General features: G+C 45.9%; 1 protein-coding gene across 1 annotated transcript in view; it reads left to right on the plus strand.

The window, feature by feature from the left end:
- The window catches only part of LOC8053792 (apoptosis-resistant E3 ubiquitin protein ligase 1), a 118241-nt gene that overhangs the window by 2649 nt on the left and 94336 nt on the right, over window positions 1-21256 (plus strand). Inside the window, exons 3-4 of the mRNA XM_029989821.4 lie at window positions 1291-1524; window positions 17718-18015. Coding sequence (XP_029845681.3) covers window positions 1291-1524; window positions 17718-18015 — 532 coding nt within the window. The remainder of the gene's footprint in view (window positions 1-1290; window positions 1525-17717; window positions 18016-21256) is intronic.

Here is a 21256-nt window from a genome sequence, read left to right on the forward strand (position 1 = left end):
GTGGAGATGCAGTCATTTTTGTGTTGTGGAGTCAATATGGTCGTTAGTCTTCTTGATGTTATGGCATATTTTTTCGCATATGGAGGCCAATACGTGTTGGGGGTAGACAGCATCCTGAAGTCTGGATACTTGTGTGTCGAAGCTTCGTGTGATTTGATGTTCACATGACTTTTTTTAGGCTGGATGAGAGGGGTGTAGTTGCTACTCTGCTTTACGGTTTTGGAATGCTCAGAGTCGAAGAGAGGAACCCTTTACCTGTTTGGGCTTGGTACCTCCAGCTTACATGCCTTTCTCTGAATTCTAATGCCAAGATACCTGATGGTTTTCTTAATGGGAATCTCATATATGAAGGTGAGCCCCATGCAACATTGTTGGAAACTTCTCAGGATGGCATGTGTGCTATGAAAGTTTGTCAACTTTCGTAGCACACAAAAAAAAAAAAAAGAGTCAATCATCCACATAGTGGAATATCGCCGCAATTCTCGAATCTTAGATGTTTTCTTGAACGGCAAGTCCACACGCACCGAGAAACACTTCACTGAGATAAGGAGCCACTTGGGAACCTAAGCAAACTCTGCTCCTTTGCACGTATTTGCGGCCTTGGTGGGACACCACTGTCGCTGACAAGTAGACTCGTAAAAGTTCCAAGAAGGTCAAGTACATGTCCGCCGCATTCTGGAACGACGCAAGGCCTTGGTCCTCGATGGTGGATCGGAGAACTTGTAGGAGAGTCATTGAAAACGAGCATGTTGTTAAATTGATACGAAAACTTGAAAGAATAAAACATAGAGAACAAGGACGGAAACAGAACTTCTTCCAAAGAAGTCCTGTTTCCGTTCTTGTCCTCGATGTTTTATCCTTTCAAGTTTTCATATTGTAGGAGAGTACAAGTGCTTCTACAAGTGCTCTCTTTGGTGCCCTCTTTGGTATTAGGGTTTAATGTTTTCAATGTATATCGATGAACCCCCCCCCCCCCCCCCCCCCAACAAAAAAAGAAAAGAAAAAGAATTTGACTTTTTTTTTTTTAATGAGAAAAATTCCAAACATCATAAATCTTTCGGGGAACATACATTCCCTTGGAGCGCAACCCATGCCATGCCTCAATGCTCCTATCGTATTACGGAAGGTCGTACCTTCCACAATTAGCCAAGCTGTCGCAAAACGGGAGGTGCGACGAATGAATGCCTATATTCTTCTATATTTTTTATCCTTCAAGAGTGCAGTTGCATCGCAAAATTTCCTTGTTTAGAGCAGGTGCCAAATTGTCCCTTTCTCTTGCGTTGACGACAGGTCTGGCGTCCACGGGCGGGCAGGCCATGCGGCCAAGTTTCTCGGCTTCCCCGTCGTTCTGGATCGCAACCCGTCTTCCGTCGGCAACCCTGTGTGCCTTTGCGACCTTTGTGCTCACCTTTGTGGCGCTGCAGCAGAGCAACGAAGTGATCCGGCAACAAAACGAGGAGCAGGTCTATGAATGGCTCGAAAAAAGTGGCCTTGGCAAGCACAAGGAGACTGTCTTCCAGCATAGTAAGACTTGCCCTCATGACTTTTTTTTCTGCGCGACACCGGGCTTGTTTAATTTTTTCTAAACACTTTGCGGGGTGACTTTGGGTTCTTGTGCTTTTGGTATAGCAAGGACATTGTTTGTTTCTGCTACCAGTAGCTCTCTATATTTCCATAGCGTTACAGACTTGGGCATTTCTTTTTTTTTTTAGTTTATAGCGAACAAGTAGGCGACACCATCTACATGTTAGAGCAACGTGCACCAACGCAAATACAGCAAGCGAAGCAGGAGCTACGCCCCTCGAGTGATGGACACGCTACACAAGCTTTGATGGAACACGCCTATCTGCAACACAGGCTCGTCTTAACCCAACTCGGACATTATCTTGTACTAGCCCATTTGTGAACATCTATCTGTAATATAGGTAAATAACGAGTGTGTCAGCAAAGAACGCCTCTCGGTATGTTGACTACAAGTTATTCATTTATTTATACATACTACTACCTCATTTGAGGAGCTGCCTCGGTGGCTCCGAGGCAAGAGCGCCGGCCTACGGATCCCCATGTGGCGGGTTCGAATCCTGGCCGAGGTGCCCACAATCTGACGGAGGCTTATTGCGGAGAAGACGCCGTGTAACCGAGCTTTCGGTTGCACGTCAAAAGATCCCCAGGTGGTCGAAATTAATCCTCAGTCCTCCGCTGGGGCGTGCCAGATGCCCGCCGTTGGTTTGGCACGTAAAACCCCCAAATTTTGACTTTTGACCTCATTTGAGGTCATTGCAAGAGTGGGAGCACAGCAGCACACAGCAGTGGGGAATAAGCAAATCAACAAAAACACTCTAGAAATTAATGGTTCAAGGCATTCACACATTAAGAAATGGAAAGAGTCATAATTGCCGAAATAAGCTCATTGTAGACAAGCATGCGTGTAGGCCCATCAAGGTTATTTCACAAATCAACCTGAGTGCAACTGCATAGCTTTTACTAATGCCACCTATTTTCTCTGCATCTTACATCTCTCTTGTATAGTGCTTACACCGTTTTTCTTTTTTACACCTTGCTTACTCAGTGTCTCTTGGAAAATCCCCTTACCGCTTGTCAGTTAGGGACTGTTAGCACATGGCATTCACATCCTGTGCTTATTGTACACTGTAGGTGGCGAAGTTATTTAAAAAGCTGGGAGGGACTGTCTAGGAGGGTCGGGGAAGTAAAAAGAAATTGCACTATTTAATTGTATACATCAAGCAAGTGAACCCAAACGTGTCTCCCTGTACATGACAGAGGAAGCACAAAAAAAGTGAGAGGAGGTGATTATGTGTTCGACCTGGCTCCGGAGGTCTCAGCAGTCAGCATACTCTTTTGTGGGTGGAGAAACGACATTTCAGCCACAAGTTCTTTGTTTATTGCAGTGCGTCTGGTAGTTGCTAGTCGGAAGAAGGAACATACCCTTTGAGGTATTTCCTCTCTACTTATTTGGAGGCCGATTTGTCGTTCGTAAAGAACCGGTAGATTTACGACAGCCACAGAAAAGGCAAAGTAGCCATTGCGGCGATTGGCAGACCCTCTCTGCATTTGTTAAACCATTCTATTTTCGTACCGGAGCTCTGTGCCATGATGTCGTGGTTTGCCCTCTCCTTTGCGTGAAGAACAGATGAACTTGCTCATCATATATTTGGCTAGCTTCTTGCTAGCAATGGTCCTTCCAACATTTGTTTACATTTTTTGCATAGTGATCTTGTATTGACAGCGGCAGCAATGGAAGGGGTCTTCACCCTTAAATAAATGGGGAATGATGACTAAGGTATCCTAGCTCTTCTCTAAAGGCCCGTTCACATACTTGTGTTTTACTACGACTGGCTGAGACAAGACCAGTTTTTAAGCCTCTTGTGACGGCTTACGACCCGCCGTACAGCAACACTGCCAGTCGTAAGCCATCACAAGAGGCTTAAAAACCGCTCTTGTCTCAGTCGGCCGTAGTCAAGCATAACTATGTGACAGGCCTCAAATTCCGCTTCGTGGCAGCTAAAAATAACTTTTGTACCTCCAGCAACAGCACATGCACTGCCTGTTTACAGTGGTGCATGTTTAACATTGGAAGGGGAAGTTAACATACATCTGTGTTATTTCTAAATTTTTTTGCCACCACAATTCCTCTACGGTTCCAACATTGCAAAGCAAGGTTGCCATCCACAACCCAGTGTTTACAAATGAATGTGCAATCGCCCGCACACAAGAGGCATTCAGGGCTGGGCAGTATTGCAATACAAAAGGCATCGTGATAGTATCTTAAAGATACTTTTGAGTATCTTTATCTCTGTATCGAGATACATTTGAAAAAAGTTTTATTTTTCGCCCACTATGGTGCGAAGAAACGAAGGTGAAAGCTATAGCACGGTCGCGCAATGCGGGTGGAATGGTGCCTTCATGTACTTGAGGAGGGAGGTGTGACGTGGTTAATTCTCGTAGCCGTCGGGGATGCCACTGATGAATGCCACCAGAGATCCGTGAAGTAAGTGGGTAAGCGTGGTGGAAGTTTCTAAATCCATCCAACATTATGCGAAGCAACTGGATACTGGCAAGGTGGGATTTCGCATGACGCGAGTATGGTTTGAAAACAAGTGTTTGAAACAGACGACAGGAAGACTGTCCCTTGGTTGCATCGTTACTGGTGGGATGCCAGGGCTCTCCTCTCTTCATGCTGTGCGGTCGACGGGAAAAAACAATTTCTCTCCTCGTGCCAAGAGAAGAGAGAAAAAGGGTTTTTCCATAGCGGCGACGAGCACCCACGAGCTCGAAGTCTCTGCAAAGTGTCGCCCGTAAAGCAATCGCTTTAAAATATATTTGTATTTCAGTAGTGAAATACATTTACTATATATCACTTGTATAGCGATGCTCTGCCGGGCACGGCCATCTCATTTTCGTTTACGGCGGCGGAGAGCGTTTTTTTTTTTTTCTCGCTGCCGTGTCATGGGGGCTGCTGCTGTCTGTCTTGTTTTTCAGCAGGTTCGTGTCGGCCCCTTTCTCTCTGGCCTCGTGTCGTCTCACGCCACTCCTCACTGCCGGCTTTCTTTTTCTTTTTTTTCTCCTCGTCTTGTCCTTCACGCCGCACTCTCCTCCTCCTCTCCTGTTTCTTCCCCTTTCCTTTGCTGTCGTCTTTGATCACGGAATCCGGGAAACACAGGTGGCCGAATCGAGGTCACGCGAGTGGCGTCTGCCTCATGTCTCGTTTGATACCCAGACATTTCTCCTCTCCCGTAGTACCGAAGACCGTCACGCAGGATCGCAGGCGCCTCTAAGTGTCGTGAAAAGCACATGAAAAGTTGAGAATGAATAATTACGAAAGTTGATGGCCGTGAAGCCTGCTCTATTCTAGACAGCAAGCCTTTCTAACCTTTAGAAGGCGAGTCTAATATGATTCTGCACTCAAGGCAGAATGCAAGGTTTGTGGAAAGGTAATCTCGGGTTCGAAGACATCAACATAGAATTTCATGCTACACCTGAAGGTAAGAACTGCTTCTTCAACTTAACTATATATTTTCTCTTTCTGCCTTATCAGTTACTTGTGTTCACGTTAATTGGTTTGACACATGTTTGTGGACGATTCTTGTGTATTTGATAACAGAGTGAGCATCGAAGGGGTACATCTGAGTATGAACGGTATCTGAAGGGGCCCAGGAAGCAGAACTGTGAACGTGGCAAGACCAACGGGTTCTCAGGACAAGGAGAACCCCAGCCAAGGCTAGACAAGAAATTTGATCAACTTCTACACAAGTTGATTGTCAAGATGATGCTTCCTCTGCAGTTTGTCGGAGCAGGTGCGTGTTAGGAATTCGTCAAAGGTACAGTTGTATTCACCTTTTTACTTGTATTTGGGTGTTTTATTTTATATGGTGAGAAAAACATCAGATTGTGCACATTTCCAGGAATGTGCCCTGGAGTGACGGCAATGTCTCGGAGGACACTATGCTGAAGAATGGACGACACATTTGACGACAAAATCCGCAGCATAAAAAGTGCACTAGAAGCTATGACACATGTGTGCACCACTGCAGACGTGCGGTCTACTTCAGCAAGGAGAATCGTGGGCGTCACAGCGCATTGGGTGCGACAACAATCCCAATTAATAATTCGTCGGAAAGGGCATTTAAACTCTAATATAGGTGATTGCAAATGTGCAGTCGCACACAGGAGAAGTGGCGGACAATTTCTCCAAGAGACTAATCAACCGGTCACCCGAGTGCCAACTTCAAGCTCTGGATGGCCCCCTTTTAAGGTCTGAATAGCACTGAGCAATTTTAAGGGTGAACTTGAGGGCGAATCCTTTAGCGGTTCATTGCACGTCATGAGCATCCACAACAGACGCATGAAGACTCACGACTGTGTTCAGATAGCAAACGAATTCGTCTACTTGGGTGCGGTATAAATTGCTAAGTGCAATTCATAGTCATATTGGGCTAGTGCAAATATTTCTGTATGCTCTAGCATGTCAGATCGATTCTGACACGGTAGAGCAGAAATCTACAGCGCTCGATTGCAGACGTTTCATTGAAACGCATTCAGACGACCGGGTGGCCGACTTGCTTTTGGATGTCTACACCTACTTCAGCCTAGAAACGAGCAAGACTGTGTGCACAGTGACTGACAATTGGAGCTAATTTGTTAGGGTCTTCAAAGAATTTAGAATTGATGACACCACGTATGGTATGCGTCATATTACCACCTAAATGCTCTAGCTGAGCGTTATTACTAGACTTTGCGGTTGCTTTGGTCAGCAAGACCATTGTGTGTTTAGATGAGACACCCTTATTTACTTCTTACTGGCAGGGCGGGAGGTCGACGTTGCTTTCCCCCATGAACTTTTGGGACCAACCCTTCTTCATCATCCGCGTTACGCGTGTCCTACATTGAGCTTCATTGCAACAACCAACGTCGGGAAAGCCCTCAGCAGAAGTACCACATCTAGTCGTCTCCACGATAGCGCTATGGCGAAATGTGCCCAGTACCGGAGCTCGTGCAACCGTCCAAAGTCTGCGGAGATTGTTACTTCAGTTCTTGCACGGGAACTGCCAATGCCCTGCATCACTCGGTGGAGCTTACTCTACCACGTCCTGGTTGTGCAAGGAAAAACTGAAGACCCTGTCGGAGAAGCTCGACCTGCCACAGCTTCGAGATGTGGGGCTCGAGTTCCTGGAGGAGTATCGGGCTATTCTGTATTCATATGCTGTAGGTGAGGTACATTTTATTATATTCTTCATTGTCACCAACATTCTTTACCTTATAATAAGTGCTAGTTCTTAGTCAGTATAACTCGAAATTGTGCTGACGCACAAAATGCTTCACACTATATTGTGCTTTTTCATTTCTTTGCAGCTATCAACATCTTGCAGAAGAGTAAGAATGGCTACTACAGGGAGTTTCTTCAAACACTCTTCACAGTTGACAAGGCGCTGAACCTTTTGAGGCAAAAGATCCGGCAAGGTTCCGTCATCCCGGAAAGCTGTCTCACCGGCCTCTTGAAACGATTTCGAGAGCCTTCAAACTAGAAGATGAAGACGCTACACTCCGGTCATGCTCGCAGCCATACTTCAAAGATGCGGTGGACCTCAAGCGAAGTGGCAACAGCTTCCAACTTTGAGAACTTATCCGTACGAGCCGCAGAGACTCGTGGACCGTGCTCAGAAGACTCGTGCGGTGTGGCGACATCACTGACAACGGATCTCGTCTTCTACGACTTTGAAGGTGACGATTCCGCGGCCTCGGCAAGATCTGGACAAACCCGTGCGAGAGCAGATGTCTTTTGCTACCTGGATGGCCCAAGGAGAGACGTGTCAATGCTTGGGGTGTTCCCTGCTGTAAAAGCGGTAGTTACTCGTTTTAGCACAAATTAAAGTTTGTCTGCGATGGTAGAAAGGCTTCTCTCTTTCGCCAGTTTGGTACTGTGGGGGAACTGTCAATGCCTCATTCATGAGCTCTTTGAAGAGCTACTCATGCCGAAATGTAGTTATTTGATTTTCGAAGTCTGCAAATTCATTTTCTGATAAAATAAAGAAGTGTACGTTTGAGAATTCAAGTTTGTTTGTGTTTTGAGACCCATTTGGAACTTGCAGTATGTATGATGCTGTGTAGAATGCACTGTATCATTATATGTGTTTTTGGAGCATGACGTCATTTGGGGGTAAAGATGTATTTGGGCATGTATCGGTGTCCTGGAATACTTCATTGCCCTTTTTGTAAATGTATTTCGGGCATATCCCGCTACATGAGATACAAATGTACCTCGGAATCTGTATTTTGAACTTAAAATATATGTATTTCGATATTTGTATTTCCAAATACCTTTCTTTTTTGAATATCCTTGCCCAGCTTTCGGGGTATCACACATACATGAACACCTCAACGAGGCAATGTGTGATGTAACGTTAAAGGGATACTGAAATTAAGATAGAAATATCCACTACAGATTCAGAAGTAAGTCGAGTATGATCTATCATCTCCATAAATGATAATCGTTTGCTTATAATCGGTACAAATCACTATATTTGTTTGTTCTAAATGCCCCTCCTTGGTGGTGAGGGAACGCAAACAGTAGGGAGCTACTGTTGGATAAGACGGTGCAGGTGCAGTCTGACCTTTCTCTTGCTTCGTTTACCACACGATAGATGGCGCAGAGTTCTTTTTCTGTCACATTGCTAATGGACCTTTTTCCAGTAAGCGTCTGCGCACGCGCACACCCTTTTCCCTTGACCGCCCTTTCGCCATTCTTGGGGGGCACTGTTTTCTTGCGACACTAATCTGTTCCTATGGGAGAAGGCGAGTCCGGTTGCCCTCCATTTGTAGTAGGCGGCGAAACCGTCATGAGGCACTCCTTACTGGAAAAAAGGTCCATTATGCTCTAGTACCCACGCATCGGCACAAAACATGCTCGGCGCAGTCCATTTTTTTTTTTAGGCTGCCTGTTCGAGTGGCGAGCCTGCCTGTTCCCTTCACACAAGCTTCTACTGGCGCTTTGTTTCTCACTTTACACGAGCTCACTGGCGTTACTGGGACCTAAGTATACTCGCACGGGACGCCACTGACCAAGAAGAAGCTACTTTGTCGCCACGCAATTTTGAGGATTAAAGGGACCATGAAATTCAATTTTGGCTGGAATTAAATTGGGATTCTACTAGTCGCGTGGTGCGCCAAAAATGAAACAAGTTCACGAGCGTAGAAAGCCTAAAGCCAGCTTTTCGGTACGAGTATTTGAAAATATATAGCGGACTATTTCGGTACCTCCTTCCCTTCGAAAGCTCTTTGCCTTTTCACCGCGACGCATCCGCGGTGCCAAAATGACGTCAGCCGAACCCAGCTCGCGCATTGGACACGAGCAGCGCGTCACTCGGACGTATGCGCTCGTCGACAATCAATTGGTCGACGAACATTTGAGTTCGCGTTCGTGACCAATCAGTTCCGCGACGGCGCTTATCATTACTCGAGGAGGACGAGTTCCTGAGTTGAGGACTAAAGCCGAGGAGGAAGAGGTTGAAAAATCCTTCCAGGGCGGGCGTTCCCTTTCGGTTTCTCCTGCGCAAAACTTTGACGACGAAGTTGTGGGGATCGTACTGTTGGTGTGGTCAACAATGGCTTTTGTTATCGAGCTTCGCGATCCCCGCGGTTACGATACTTAAAGGGACACCTCCCGAAAAACAATTTTTTTTTAAATATTTTGCCAGACGATTTATTATGGTGTCAGATGATCACCCAATCAATATTTTGCGACAGCGTCACGTATATTTCTAATAAAATACAAAAAAAAAAAAAAAAAAAAAAAAAACGCAACTGCTCGAAACCGAAATTGAAACTGGACTGGGGAGGAAGAAGAAATGTTGGGAAGGAGAAAGGTGACGGGAAGTCACGTGGCTGTGATACTCCCCCCACCCCCCCAAACAAAGCATTTGCGGCTTTATAGAAGCCACAAAAAAACAAAAAAAAGGTATCATATATCTTCTTTATTTTTAATATTCTGCGTGTGCCTTCGATGACCCATGACTATGATTATGTTTGGTGTTTGTCTAAAGCTAAACCATAGAAAACGGTACGTGGCCACGGAGAAGAGAGTGAGCGCGACTCGAAGCGGCCAGTTCTTGATCGGCTGGTTTCGGGTGGAAAGAAAACGAATTTCGGGCCGCGAATTGCGTTCGGGGCAGTTGGGCTCTCATATGTAATGTAGGAATAAAAACACTGGCGAGCATAGATACCCTGTGAGTGTACCTTTAAGTGCGTCTCGTACAGAGTGGACACGAGCACCTTGTATGCGCATTCGATTTGTGCTCGTGATGAATGTTACTGGCTATACCCTTTGTAGCGGGCGGTAGCCTGCGCCATCTAGCCAGTCACAGCGATACTCGGCGCTCCCCCTGTGCTTTTGCCACACCTAGCGCGTGGCTATGATCAACGTTGGCGGCATATAGTCGACTCCAGATCACGTGGGCGATTGTTCCGACTGCGAGTCTAGGGAACGAACAATACGTCTCAAATTTTTGTGCGACTGCAATTGCTTAAAAAATATATATATATATTTCGGGCGGGTTTTATAGGTAATGCCTATAAGACCCGCCGGTAATGCCTATAGGTTTAATGCCAAAGAATAATAGTAAGAGGTATTTACTGAAAGTACGAGAATTGTTGCATCGTCACCGATCGAATGACAGGGGTATAATTCCCACGTAGCGCGGAGGCTTTGGAGCCTGGGAGGTTAATTTGCTTTTCGATAAGGGCGCGCTCGATTTGCACGCTGTACAAGTCTGTTGTATACTCCGGCACCACGACACAATTACACTCAACAACGCAAGCCCAAAACGGGACAGCCGGGAGAAAATAGTATACTCGACCCGCTTGAGTCTGAGGCTGCATTTTCCTCTCTACTGTTCACAAAACGCCTTCCGGAATTGCGCTATTTTGGATGCTTGCGCGCTTGGCACGTGCTCTACTGTTACTTTTTTGTAAACAGTGAAATAACTTGTAATCTCCTCTAGATTAAAAAAAAAAACCTTCGGTTATCGCGCTGTACCACTACAACCCCCAATGGCTACGACCACCAGTGGTAATAAGATGTACCTCTCAGAAATCTTTGCCGCTGTTCCGCAATGCTCTCGGCAATCCTCTACGACATCCCGAACTCCGCAAGCAAGGCCAGCGGTGCGCATGCGCAGGCGACGTCTCCGTTGCGGATACTTTAAAAGGACAGCCGTCCGCGTGTTTGTTGTTTTTTGATATTGGGACCGGTACCGGTATGACATTCCGGTTACGCAAGGGTTTCTCGGGCGAAAGACGATCCGCGTTCCCGCAGCGGTTGCAAAATTAGTGTCACGGCTTCGGACCTCCGCTAATGAGGGGATAAAGCTGGGCGGTTCCCGCGCAGGTGGCAACACCAGGCGGTGAATTATTTAGCGGGAGTTGGAACAGTCCCTCCTCCTGCATCGCGCGTTCTCTCTCTTTCTTTCATTACTCATTCCTTCACTCGCCCTCTTTATCTAAAAAAGAAGAAAGACGCGATATTTATTTTTAAAGAAAAGTTTTAAAATTTTTATTTTGGCGGGTGGTAATTGGTGACGCGTTGTTGGAGCCCGCAACGTAGTAAACTATCAAAGCTGCAAGTTGGACTGGTATCTTCTGATGCGTGCTGAGGGGCTTTATGCCAAAACAGTACGGGCAAAACGTGAGAGGCAACATAGGACAAGGCGTACTTTCAGCTAAAAGTTTATTAGACGACACATAAAAGCATAAAAAATGCACCTGTGCAATAAATAAGTAAATAAATAAATAACGCGCACATTATTATTTTTTTTCTTTTTTAAATGATGAGCCATTTTATTTTGTGGAGGTGGATGACAGGCGAAGCTGTTTAGCACACGACACGGACGTGGCACAGAATTTTGAACAAAGGTACGAACACATTTATTGTCTCAATCGGTGGTCATCGTGACGAAAGGTACGTACACACATGTCGAGGACTATCGCCGCCCCGTGGAGCCGGCGGAAAGTAGACGCGCGCGATGGGACTGCCACCCCGGGGAAGGAAAGGAAACTAGGGACGTAAGCGTTGCTTGGAACGACGAGAAAGAGAGGGCGGTGAAATCGTAGACATGGCCTGAATTTTTGTCGACACACAGCAAAAATGCACAGAACCCTAGCCATAAACAGCTTCGCTGTAAATCAAAACGCTAGCCACATTGATGCACGACTGAGGCTTTGCTGATGTAGGAGCGCTCCTGCACACGTCACTCCCGGGGTGTTCTAATAATCATAAAAAAAGCTTCACGAATTTCGAGCTTTCATTTTGTGCTACAACATTTGGGTTACAGTCGCGGCGGTCGCTGTGTACAGCTAAGTGGCCAGACGGGGTATCGCGCCTCGTGGCAGCCAAGCGTTCTCTCTAATTCCGTCATCGATGCTTCTGACTGTCTGGTTCCCCATACACCCTCCCCCACACGACAGAGGGAGTTCGTACGTGATCCCTGTAATACAATAATAAAAAAAACAAAAAACCGGAGGTTTACTTGGAATTTTTGGTGTGTGACTTTGGTACTTTTTTTAGTTGTCGCTGACAAGGCGAGAGCAACATCAAAGTCGTTCAGGTGTCCCGCTTCGAGGGCGACCTTTGTACCTTCGATAACAAGTCTGCGTCTCGCTAGCAAAGTTGAAAGAAAAAAAAAATGTAGAAATATTTAGGGCGCAAACGAGCATGTGACGGTTTAACGTAATTTTAGAAAAAACCCCGAGACTGGGGAAAAGACGAAGGACAGCACAACACACAGAGTACACCAAGTCTACTTTATCTAAAAACCTCTAGCTATAAAATAGCCGTTGTTTATCACTATAGGCATTTATAACGTGGCAGATTGACTGATCAGTTTGTCCGATCACTTGTGACAATGCGGAAGGAAAGTGGCAGTTTAACTGACAAGTTTTTATTGCGCCATAGTAGGTCAAAAACTGCTTGATTTTTTTAGTTAAAAAGTTTTGTTTGTTTTTTCTTTCGAGTTCAGACCTAATTCCGATATAAGACATTATACTTATCTAGTTTTTTCTTCTTTTTTTTGCGTTCTGATTTTGTTGCGTAACGTTGCTGACGAAGTAGAAGGTAGAAATCAAGCTCAACCCTTAAATTTTCTCAAGCACTTTTTTTTTATTTTTGCTCGTGTTCAGCAATTAAATGTTTCTTGCTTGATGATTCTTTGATACAAATAAAACAAACATGTACATAGAGAGCATGAAATAATAGACAAAGAGCACATAACAAAATATTTTCAGGATTAGTTTTGCGGAAAAGATTCGATTTAAATCGTCGATTTTTTCTTCTTCTTCATTGCGATCCTCGGGCGTGCACACGTGCATCCAAACCACGGCGGTAAGCAGAGCGAGAACGCCCTGACGTTCTCATTCTTTCAGTGACTATAATGTGTATGGCGGGGCCGTACTTTCTTCGGCACTCGAGAAGAGCTCGCGTGCATCTTTGATCAGCGCTCGAGGGGTGCGCCGGTTTCAGTGGGAAGAAGACTTGGCAGCAAGAAAGAAAACATTTTCTCATTGAACTGAGTGCCGCAGGCGCCCACGACAGATCGATTCTTGATTCGACGATTATTAGGCTTAGGTGGACATTAATGAATAAAATACTTTTTTTTTTTTAAGTAGCGAGGAAGCAAGACCTTGAGGAGCACAACGCACGATACTCACGTAGTGACCGCGTCGCCGTGAAAGCTCGTCCCCCCTGCGTGGAGGGAGCCTACCCGATTCTGCAGGCGTTTTCAATAAAGTTTTTCTCTCTCTCTTTATTTAGGTAACGTCGTATTTCCGAGATTTAGCATTCCCTCCCCAACGCTAACGTAACATTTTCGCGGAGGTTTTAGCTTTCTGCGACGTGTAGTTTGGTCACTGGGGCCGAAAAACCGGGTTTTGTTTTGTCTCACGGACCCCGTATAAGAACGGGAGGGGGGCGTGGGAAGTAGCGAGCATTTTATTATCGTACCGTACCGGATTGCGCGAACCAATCGCGAAGCATGATCCTAATAGGCGACGGCCGGGCCACAAGTTTCCTTTTGTAAAAACTAAATTCTTTTTTTTTTTTTGGGGGGGGGGGGGTGGAGGGAGAGTGAGCGTTTTTTTTATATTTGAAGTAATTTGTTGCGTGGAAGTTCGGATACCGGGAAGTTTGTCCGCCTTAAGGAGTGTCTAATTCACGTCTCCGATGTAGATAACAAATGTAAACGGTGGAGTACACGGCCTCTAACGTGTGTCACGCTGTAGTTATTTGTTGCTTAGGCTGTGGGCTTTTCTGTTTTAGCCGGAGAGGAAAATACCGATAAAAATCCGTCCGTGTTAAAGTGACAAAATCGGTGACAGTCGGGTGCCTCAATGTTCTTCGGCTAGCCTCTCCAGGACACTTTTGTGGACCCGGCTGAGCTAGTTCTTGGCAGGCCCTCGCCGGAACTTCCGACGAGCTACTTCCCCCGTTACAGAGGGGTCACCATTAAATCCAATCCAATCCGACCCAATCTTTAGTTTCGAGGGGATGCTACTCTTCTGTAGTACCCGATGCCGACCGCGCGCTCTCACAAAAAAAAAAAAAAAAAGACAGCGAGGAAATGGGAAATAAATGGAAACAAAATTGTCGCCGTACTCCCAATTAGTGCCAAGAGCTAGTACCGGGAAATGCCTTTTCACGTGCACCAGAAAAAAAAAAAAAAAAGAGAAAACATAGCGTCTTGCGTTATCGTTTAAAGGGGCACTGACTCGTCCAATCCATATTTTTTTTTCTTTTTTTATTATCCGGAGCGATTGGAAACGATGCCTGGACGTTACCCTCAAAATTCAAAACATGAAAATTCAGTTTTTGAAAAAAAAAAAAAAAAATATATATATATATATATATATATAAATGCCGAATTTGAAGTTCCCGCGCGGTTTGCACCAGTGCAGTGACGACAAATATTGAGCCGCCCTGCGAGTAGAGTTTCTCTGACGGCCTCCGTCCGAACCGCCGCCAGCCGAAGTGTCGTGTTCGCGGGCGTCGCGCGAACAGTCGGTTTCCCCCGGGTGTACCGCTGGTCGCTGTGAGCAGACCGCGCTTGACTTTCAAATTAAAAGTTTTTTTTTTTTTTTTTTTTTTTTTTTTGGGCCTTTTTAGCGATTTCTGATTCTTTGAAACGGTGTGAGGTCGAAGAGAGCGTGTACGCTCTGGGCTTTTGTGAGCGACGCGAGGGACCACGTCGTGCCGGTTCCGCGTGAAAGGCTGCCACGGCGGAGTCACAACCGAAACTACGATACACAAACACCAAACCCAGTTGTTTTGACCGTTTGACGATTTCCTTTTCTAAGTCTGAGAGGTCGCCGAGCACCTAAAAAAGAGCACTTCGGTCCTATTCCCCGACTCACCGATCATCCTCTGTTACATGCGTAGAGCGCTGCCATGCTTTCCAAAGGGAGGATAAGAAGCCAGTAGGCGACATCACACCGGACTCCGATTTTCGGTATTTCAAAAAGAAGGGCCGTAGTGCGCTTGCCATTGCGTTAAAAAAACCTTTTACGAATGTTGTTATCAAGTGTTATAGAAATGTCGCTTACAAAGCTTCTAAAATTCATAATACTTGACGTCACAAATAATAATAAAAAAGCGAGGAGGAGAGAAGCGAGAGAGAAGTGCGCCAAAAATAAAGCGCGCGCTCGCGTAAATTTCTTTTCGCGGTTTTTTTTTTTTTTTTTCGTGTCTATGATTACAATTTGCATCGTTAAAGAAACAACAAAAAAAGAAAAAAACTGATCTTTGGGGTCAGTGTTTTTTTAAGCAAAGCACACGCGTAGACACTCCGATCACAATTCATGTAGTCTTTGAGAGAGCACGAAGCCATCGCGAGCTTCCTGGCTTCGATAACGCTTCGGCGTTTCATTGCCTTCGAGAGTGCACGCGCAGTCATAAAGCACGGCGGAAGGCAGCGAGCGTGTGCTCCCTGGCCGGCCGTCCGAAAGAGGCGCCCTGCCGTTTTTCATCCTGCCAGTGACTGTAGTGCCAGTATATGCATTCGTGAAATAAGGAACATTGGAGGCCAACATCGTTGCACCGTCCCTTTACAATAAAAATAAATAAAAGGTTTTAGCAATGTTTTTTTTTTGTAAATATTTTTTTTTTGTTTCTTTTCCTATCCCCGTCCTATTGTTTTTTTTTTTTTTTTTTTGAACATCCGAGTTGTTTAGCATATGAAGTCAACAGATAGAATAGCATCAATCCGTCATGTCCGCGCGTCTCCCCTGAGAGGCTGGCTTCCCCTCTAGGAGACTCTTGTTGCGGTGAAGTGGATTTGCGGGAGGCGCTGATTCGAAGCTTTGAACTTTTTTTTTGTTTTTTTTTTGTTTCCACCTATCCGGGCAGAAAGTGAGGGAGAGGAGAGGACGTCAAAACTGCGAGCTCTGGTTGAATTGATTAGTTGGTAGACTCAAGGCTAGCGGCCCTTGTCTCCACTGCACTCGCCGAACGCGTTAAAACGCGGAACGCCGGCGTCCGGCTTTTTGCATTCGAACGCTTTCGACGAGTGCAAAGGGAAGAAAATGCAGCTAGCTAGCTTTCAGTCTACCCTCTAATCATTCGAACCAGAGCTCGCAGTTTTTACGTCCCCTCCACCCCCTCACTTCCTGCCCGCATAATATTCCTCCGCGTACACTATTTACCGCAATTAATTGCGGTTTCATAGCTGTTCACTTTTAATTGAACGCCAGAGCGATTTTCTCGTATTTATATTTACTTGCTTTTTTGACCCTTTGTTCGTGGTGCGCGCTAGCTAGTAAGACTAAATTTTTCGGTGAGACGCGGATGTAACCTATCGCTTCCCTATTTATAACTTGCCCCCGAGCGGTCATTTACCTGGCTCCGATGTCGATGAACTTTTTTAGGGGCAGGTGGACATCACCCCGCTTTCTTTTTTTTTTTTCTTTCCGTTTAAGCATACTATGAATTGCATCGGACGCTTCGAGCTTCTCGTAACCAATCTAACGCCATTGTAGCGTCACGTGACCTTGGAGAGGGGCGCAGTGACTCGCTGGGTGCGTCGTCACGTGGCCCGTTTCTCAGCGTTGGATTGGCTGGACTAGCTCGTAGCGTCCGCGAGTGCATCGGATGTTACTAATACGTCTACCCAACGCGGAAGTCAAGTTTGCGTTGGCCGACAGTGGATAGAATGCGTAGCGGCGGGGAAGGGGGGGGGGGGGGGATAGTGTCGCGTGGTCGACGTTGCTAGGGTGGAGGAAAATCGTGACGTGAGTTAGTTCGGGGACCGCTTTGTTTGGCTTTGGGGCGTTTATACAGGAAACGAAGTGAGCGCTTTTTTTTTTCTTTCCTTCGTCGGTTTCCCGCTATTGCGGATGTTTGCATCACGTGATCGCTTATCGATTCGTTCACTTGTTCCGAATGACTGCGGAGAACTCGCATTTGCGGTTTTGCCTGGACAAGTTCGATTCCGCGCAATTTTGCCCCCGTATTGTCACGAAAAAAAAAAAAAAGGTTAACCGATTTGTGTTTTATTGTAATGCTTAATTGGCTTCTCTCGGTATTTTCGCTGTCAACGTGTTCTGAAAAAAAAAATTTTTTTTTTGTTTCTCTTCGTGGGATTTAAGGTTGCTTCACTTATTTGTGATCGACTGCGGTTCAACCGTTAGTGAACTCTTTCGGCGAAATAAACCAAAGGCGCCGTCTGTTGGGTCGTTAAGGAACCCTTCCGATCTGCGCACATATTTCCCCATCCTTCTTTCACCGTGTGCTCGAAACAATTCTGACAATGTTACGAGCAACCGTTTATCTCATAGATAATGCGTAGACTTTATCTTGCAAATACTGCAAACCTTCCAGTCTAGCTTTACACATAGCTCGGAAGTGTTCCAAGGCTTCCCGGTAGTGTGCGGCAGTATGTTTCATTACAAGCGGTTTTAAGGCGATCGAATACACTCAAACGGAAACGTCTGAACCAGTCTTTAACTTTTCGTAAGCTCGCTACGACTTCTTTTTTTTTTTTTTTTCGAAGAAGAAGGGGTAGGGGATTTTGCGTTTTAGTTAGCGTCAGTTTCACTGGCTCTGAGCTCCACTAGCTGGTTGCAATTTTAATTTCCTCATATTCGAGCGACTATATCGGGCCATGTAATACCGTGACTAACATTTTTTTTCTCTGTTCTTTCTTTCTTTTCATTGCTCGCAGTTTGCCATTCTTTGGTGGACTGCGCTTCCCGCGACGAGGCGAGTTGGGAGGACGCTGTGATCGCGCTCAATCGGCGCGGCCTCCCTAGCGACGCGAGCGCCGCGTTTCGGCTGGCCGCTGGTCGTCTGCGCTCGAGGCTAGTGCTGCTCCGCTGGCTCCGCGCCCATTACGCCGAGCAGACGACGACGGACGCGGTGACGGCGCCAACGCCGCCGCCACCGCCACTCGCCGCTCGGTACGACGGCGACGAGGAAGCACGGGTGCCTTCTTCTTCCTCTCCCACAACACAGCCCCCCAAGTGAGTGTTCCTTCCCGATTTGTTTTCCCTCCTTTCCCTATTTCGAGTACTCCCCCGACTGAGAGCGTCCCTTCTGATCCCGGTCGTCTGCTTTCGGCCGTTGTGGATGATGGTATTGCGATGCTCCCGATTGGGAAAGGAGGAGGAGGTCCTCCTCTCCATCAGCGCAACTCGCAACCGTGCTTCTTTCTCCCCTGTTTTTTTTTTTTTTTACCCCCTTTTCCATTGGACTGGGTTTGTGGGTCTTACGTCGTCTGCTATCCTCCGCCGTGGTTGGTTTTTCCGGTTGTGTTTTTGAGTAGAGTCTCTCTTCTTCCCTTTTTGGGGGAGGCAATTGCTTTTTCTTCCCCCTTTTTTTATGTTGCTTTCTGTTTCTCTTTCTCGTTCCTCGGTTCTGTTCAGTGTCCCTCTTTTTGTTTTGTTTTTGTTTTTCTTACTCTGTCACTTTTGTTTTTCTTCCCCCCCCGATTGTAGGCGTATTTTTGGTGCTCTTTCCACCTCCTGTTTGTTTGATCATCCGCTATCGCTGCAGTTGTAAGTGTGCGGTCTTTCCTGTTTTTTTTTTTTTTTGTCAGGCTGGCGTGTTTTTTGTTTAATGCGGATTTGTGTGTTTAGAAGATGCTCGCGCGCTTTTGTGTATTTTAGAAGTAAAAACGCTTAGACTATATTGTGCGAGGCGTGTTCTGTCCAATGTAGGAGACACTTTTACGTAACCGATTTTGACAAAGGACGAGCCTTTTTTTTTATTTTTGATGTCTGCATCGTGTTTTTTGTCTCTCTAAAGAAAATATTTATTTCTTTTGACTCAATATCGAGACTGCCTTTCCTCGTAATCCATTTATAATCTTATACCCGAGTTTTTAATGTATTGGTGTATTGTTTTCCCCCAATGAAGTAGAGCCGATTGCAGGGCGGTGTTATCGCGCATTATTATCTTTGTTTGTTTAAGATGTTATCGTAGCGGGATCTTATAATCTCGAGCTTTTCGTTTTGCATCTTTTTGCTTCTTGAAGGAGGGTTTAAATCTGGAACGTTCTATAGAAACGATGGCTATATCCAAACGCTACATGGTGACTAAACTAGACGTGAAGTTATATCTTTCTGCGTGCGAACCTACGCCAGAGCTATAGGCACACGCGAATGCCTTCGAGTTGAGGAGGCGCATTTAGACGATAGAACAGAGCAAAGCGAATGTCGATACGGGCTCGCGTCAGCCATCCAAATGCGTTTGAACTGGACGGCCTCTGTGATTGCTTTGAGGGGAGGGGGGCGGGTCGGGTCGATTTGTAGCGCACAAATTCACTCGCTCATTTGTTACTGTACAAATAAATGTACGCGGAAACAAACGCGGATTAATTCATTTTAATCGGGGACATTCGCTTCAAGCCGAATCATGCGGGAAGATGATTATCTTCCTTACAGAAGACTTGTTTTGTTATTGAAACGTTTGTAAATGTTTTCCGCCTGTGTGTGCGAAGAAAATACTCGAGAACCTGAAAGCGGTAACCATCATCATCATCATCATCATCTTAATTTTTTAATTCGAAAGACGCCTAGCAAGAGCAGGCAGTTAATTCGGCAGACTAGAAAGCCCAGCACTTCCATAATAGAGCTTTGCGTTTACGAAGTAAACATATCCTTCCACGCAAAACTGTCCCCTCTACATCTACGGCGGGTACCAGATTAGTTGTCGGTACTATAAACCTGCGTTTCCTTCCTGCTTCGTGAATTATATCAATCCGAGTTGGGATGACACAATGAGAGGGGTTCTAACCATCCTGGACTTGTCAGGGAATTTCAAAGCATGCGCAAAACGTTAGGGATGTGTGGGGGAAATTGTCAAAGAGCTGCCTAAATCGGGGAACATGGGTGACGTGGGGCGGCGCAGTGACACGCAACGAAGCGGGAGGGTGTGACTTCCGGTGGCCTGGATGGCCCTCACACCGATCGAGTAATACAAAGTTGCCCGAGGCACCGCTAGGCGGCGGTAGCCACCGACAGACCCGCCGGATTAAGCGGGAACAGCCCGAACACCGGTTGCAACCCGATCCTTGACATTTTCTTCTTTCGTAAGGGTCGAGGAATTTGTATGAAATATCGAGGGAAAACCCGGAAAAGTCGGTGAATTTGAAAGAGGCAGTTTCGTAAGCAGCCTGAATGAATTTTTTGGGAAAGTCCCCGAGGCAGAGAAGCTTTTACGTAAGAGTAGATTGGCTTCCACCTGAAATGTAGCGTAGCTCGCGCCCTCTTGGTCGATTGGAAATAAATTGATATCCAGACCTCGCGATAAAATACTTTTGATACTCCCTTTGCTTACTGGAAATGGAAAGGTCCCGGGTTCGATACCCGGACCAGACGGATTTTTTTCGGTCGCGCACCAGTCTCCTAGCTGTGTTTGGAGATTTGTGTTTGTCCTTTGTCCCTCTTGTTCCCCTTCTCCAGGGGATTATTTTCGTCATAATATCTAAGTTTGTTTACTATGCTCTATCCAGCGAACAGCTATTTTTTTTTTCCAAGTAAAACATACGTTTTTTTTTTTACAGAATATAAATTGTTTAGGCTTATTCTACATGTTTTTAATATGTTACATGCGTGATTTACAGTGTGAATAATAAGCGCTGGAAAGGCGTGTATAGAGGGTGCACTCTCACAGGGTATATGGTCTTGTTCGCTGCGGACGGGACAGGTGTAACAGCAAAGTGTGTACGCACCTGCTGGCTTCCCTATTGGACAGCCCTGAACGTGTCGCTTTCGGAATAGCTACGAGCTTCGGCACCTACCCGGACCCCGCGGCGCGATCCGACGGTACACGAAACAGTTCCCTAAAGAGTATCGAAGAGAACCTGCACAAGCGGCGCGGACTTGAAGGGGCTGGGACGGAAGAATGTGAAACAGATAGATTAGATATTCAATGCTCATAGTCTATTAAGCACGCACACACACACACAGACTGAGTTTTGCGATTTTTAGAGCTCTAGTATTTAGAGCGATTATATTAATCTTCTAATGGCGATAATTTGCATGTGGGGACCGGGCAGCCCCGACGAAATTGTGAAGTGACGTTCTCAGAGTAGTCACATCACGATGACCCATGTGATCGCAGTGTTGGCGGTAATGCGTTACCAGTAACGGCGTTACGCTTATGACGTGGTATTTATTTCAGTAACTTAATACCGCACTCGTTGCTTCTCTTTTTTTTCTTTTTTCGGAACAGTAACGTATTACGCACTTATGTTACTTA

This window comes from Ixodes scapularis, unplaced genomic scaffold (assembly GCF_016920785.2).
Source record: "Ixodes scapularis isolate PalLabHiFi unplaced genomic scaffold, ASM1692078v2 PGA_scaffold10__122_contigs__length_95168666, whole genome shotgun sequence".
NCBI lineage: Eukaryota > Metazoa > Arthropoda > Arachnida > Ixodida > Ixodidae > Ixodes > Ixodes scapularis.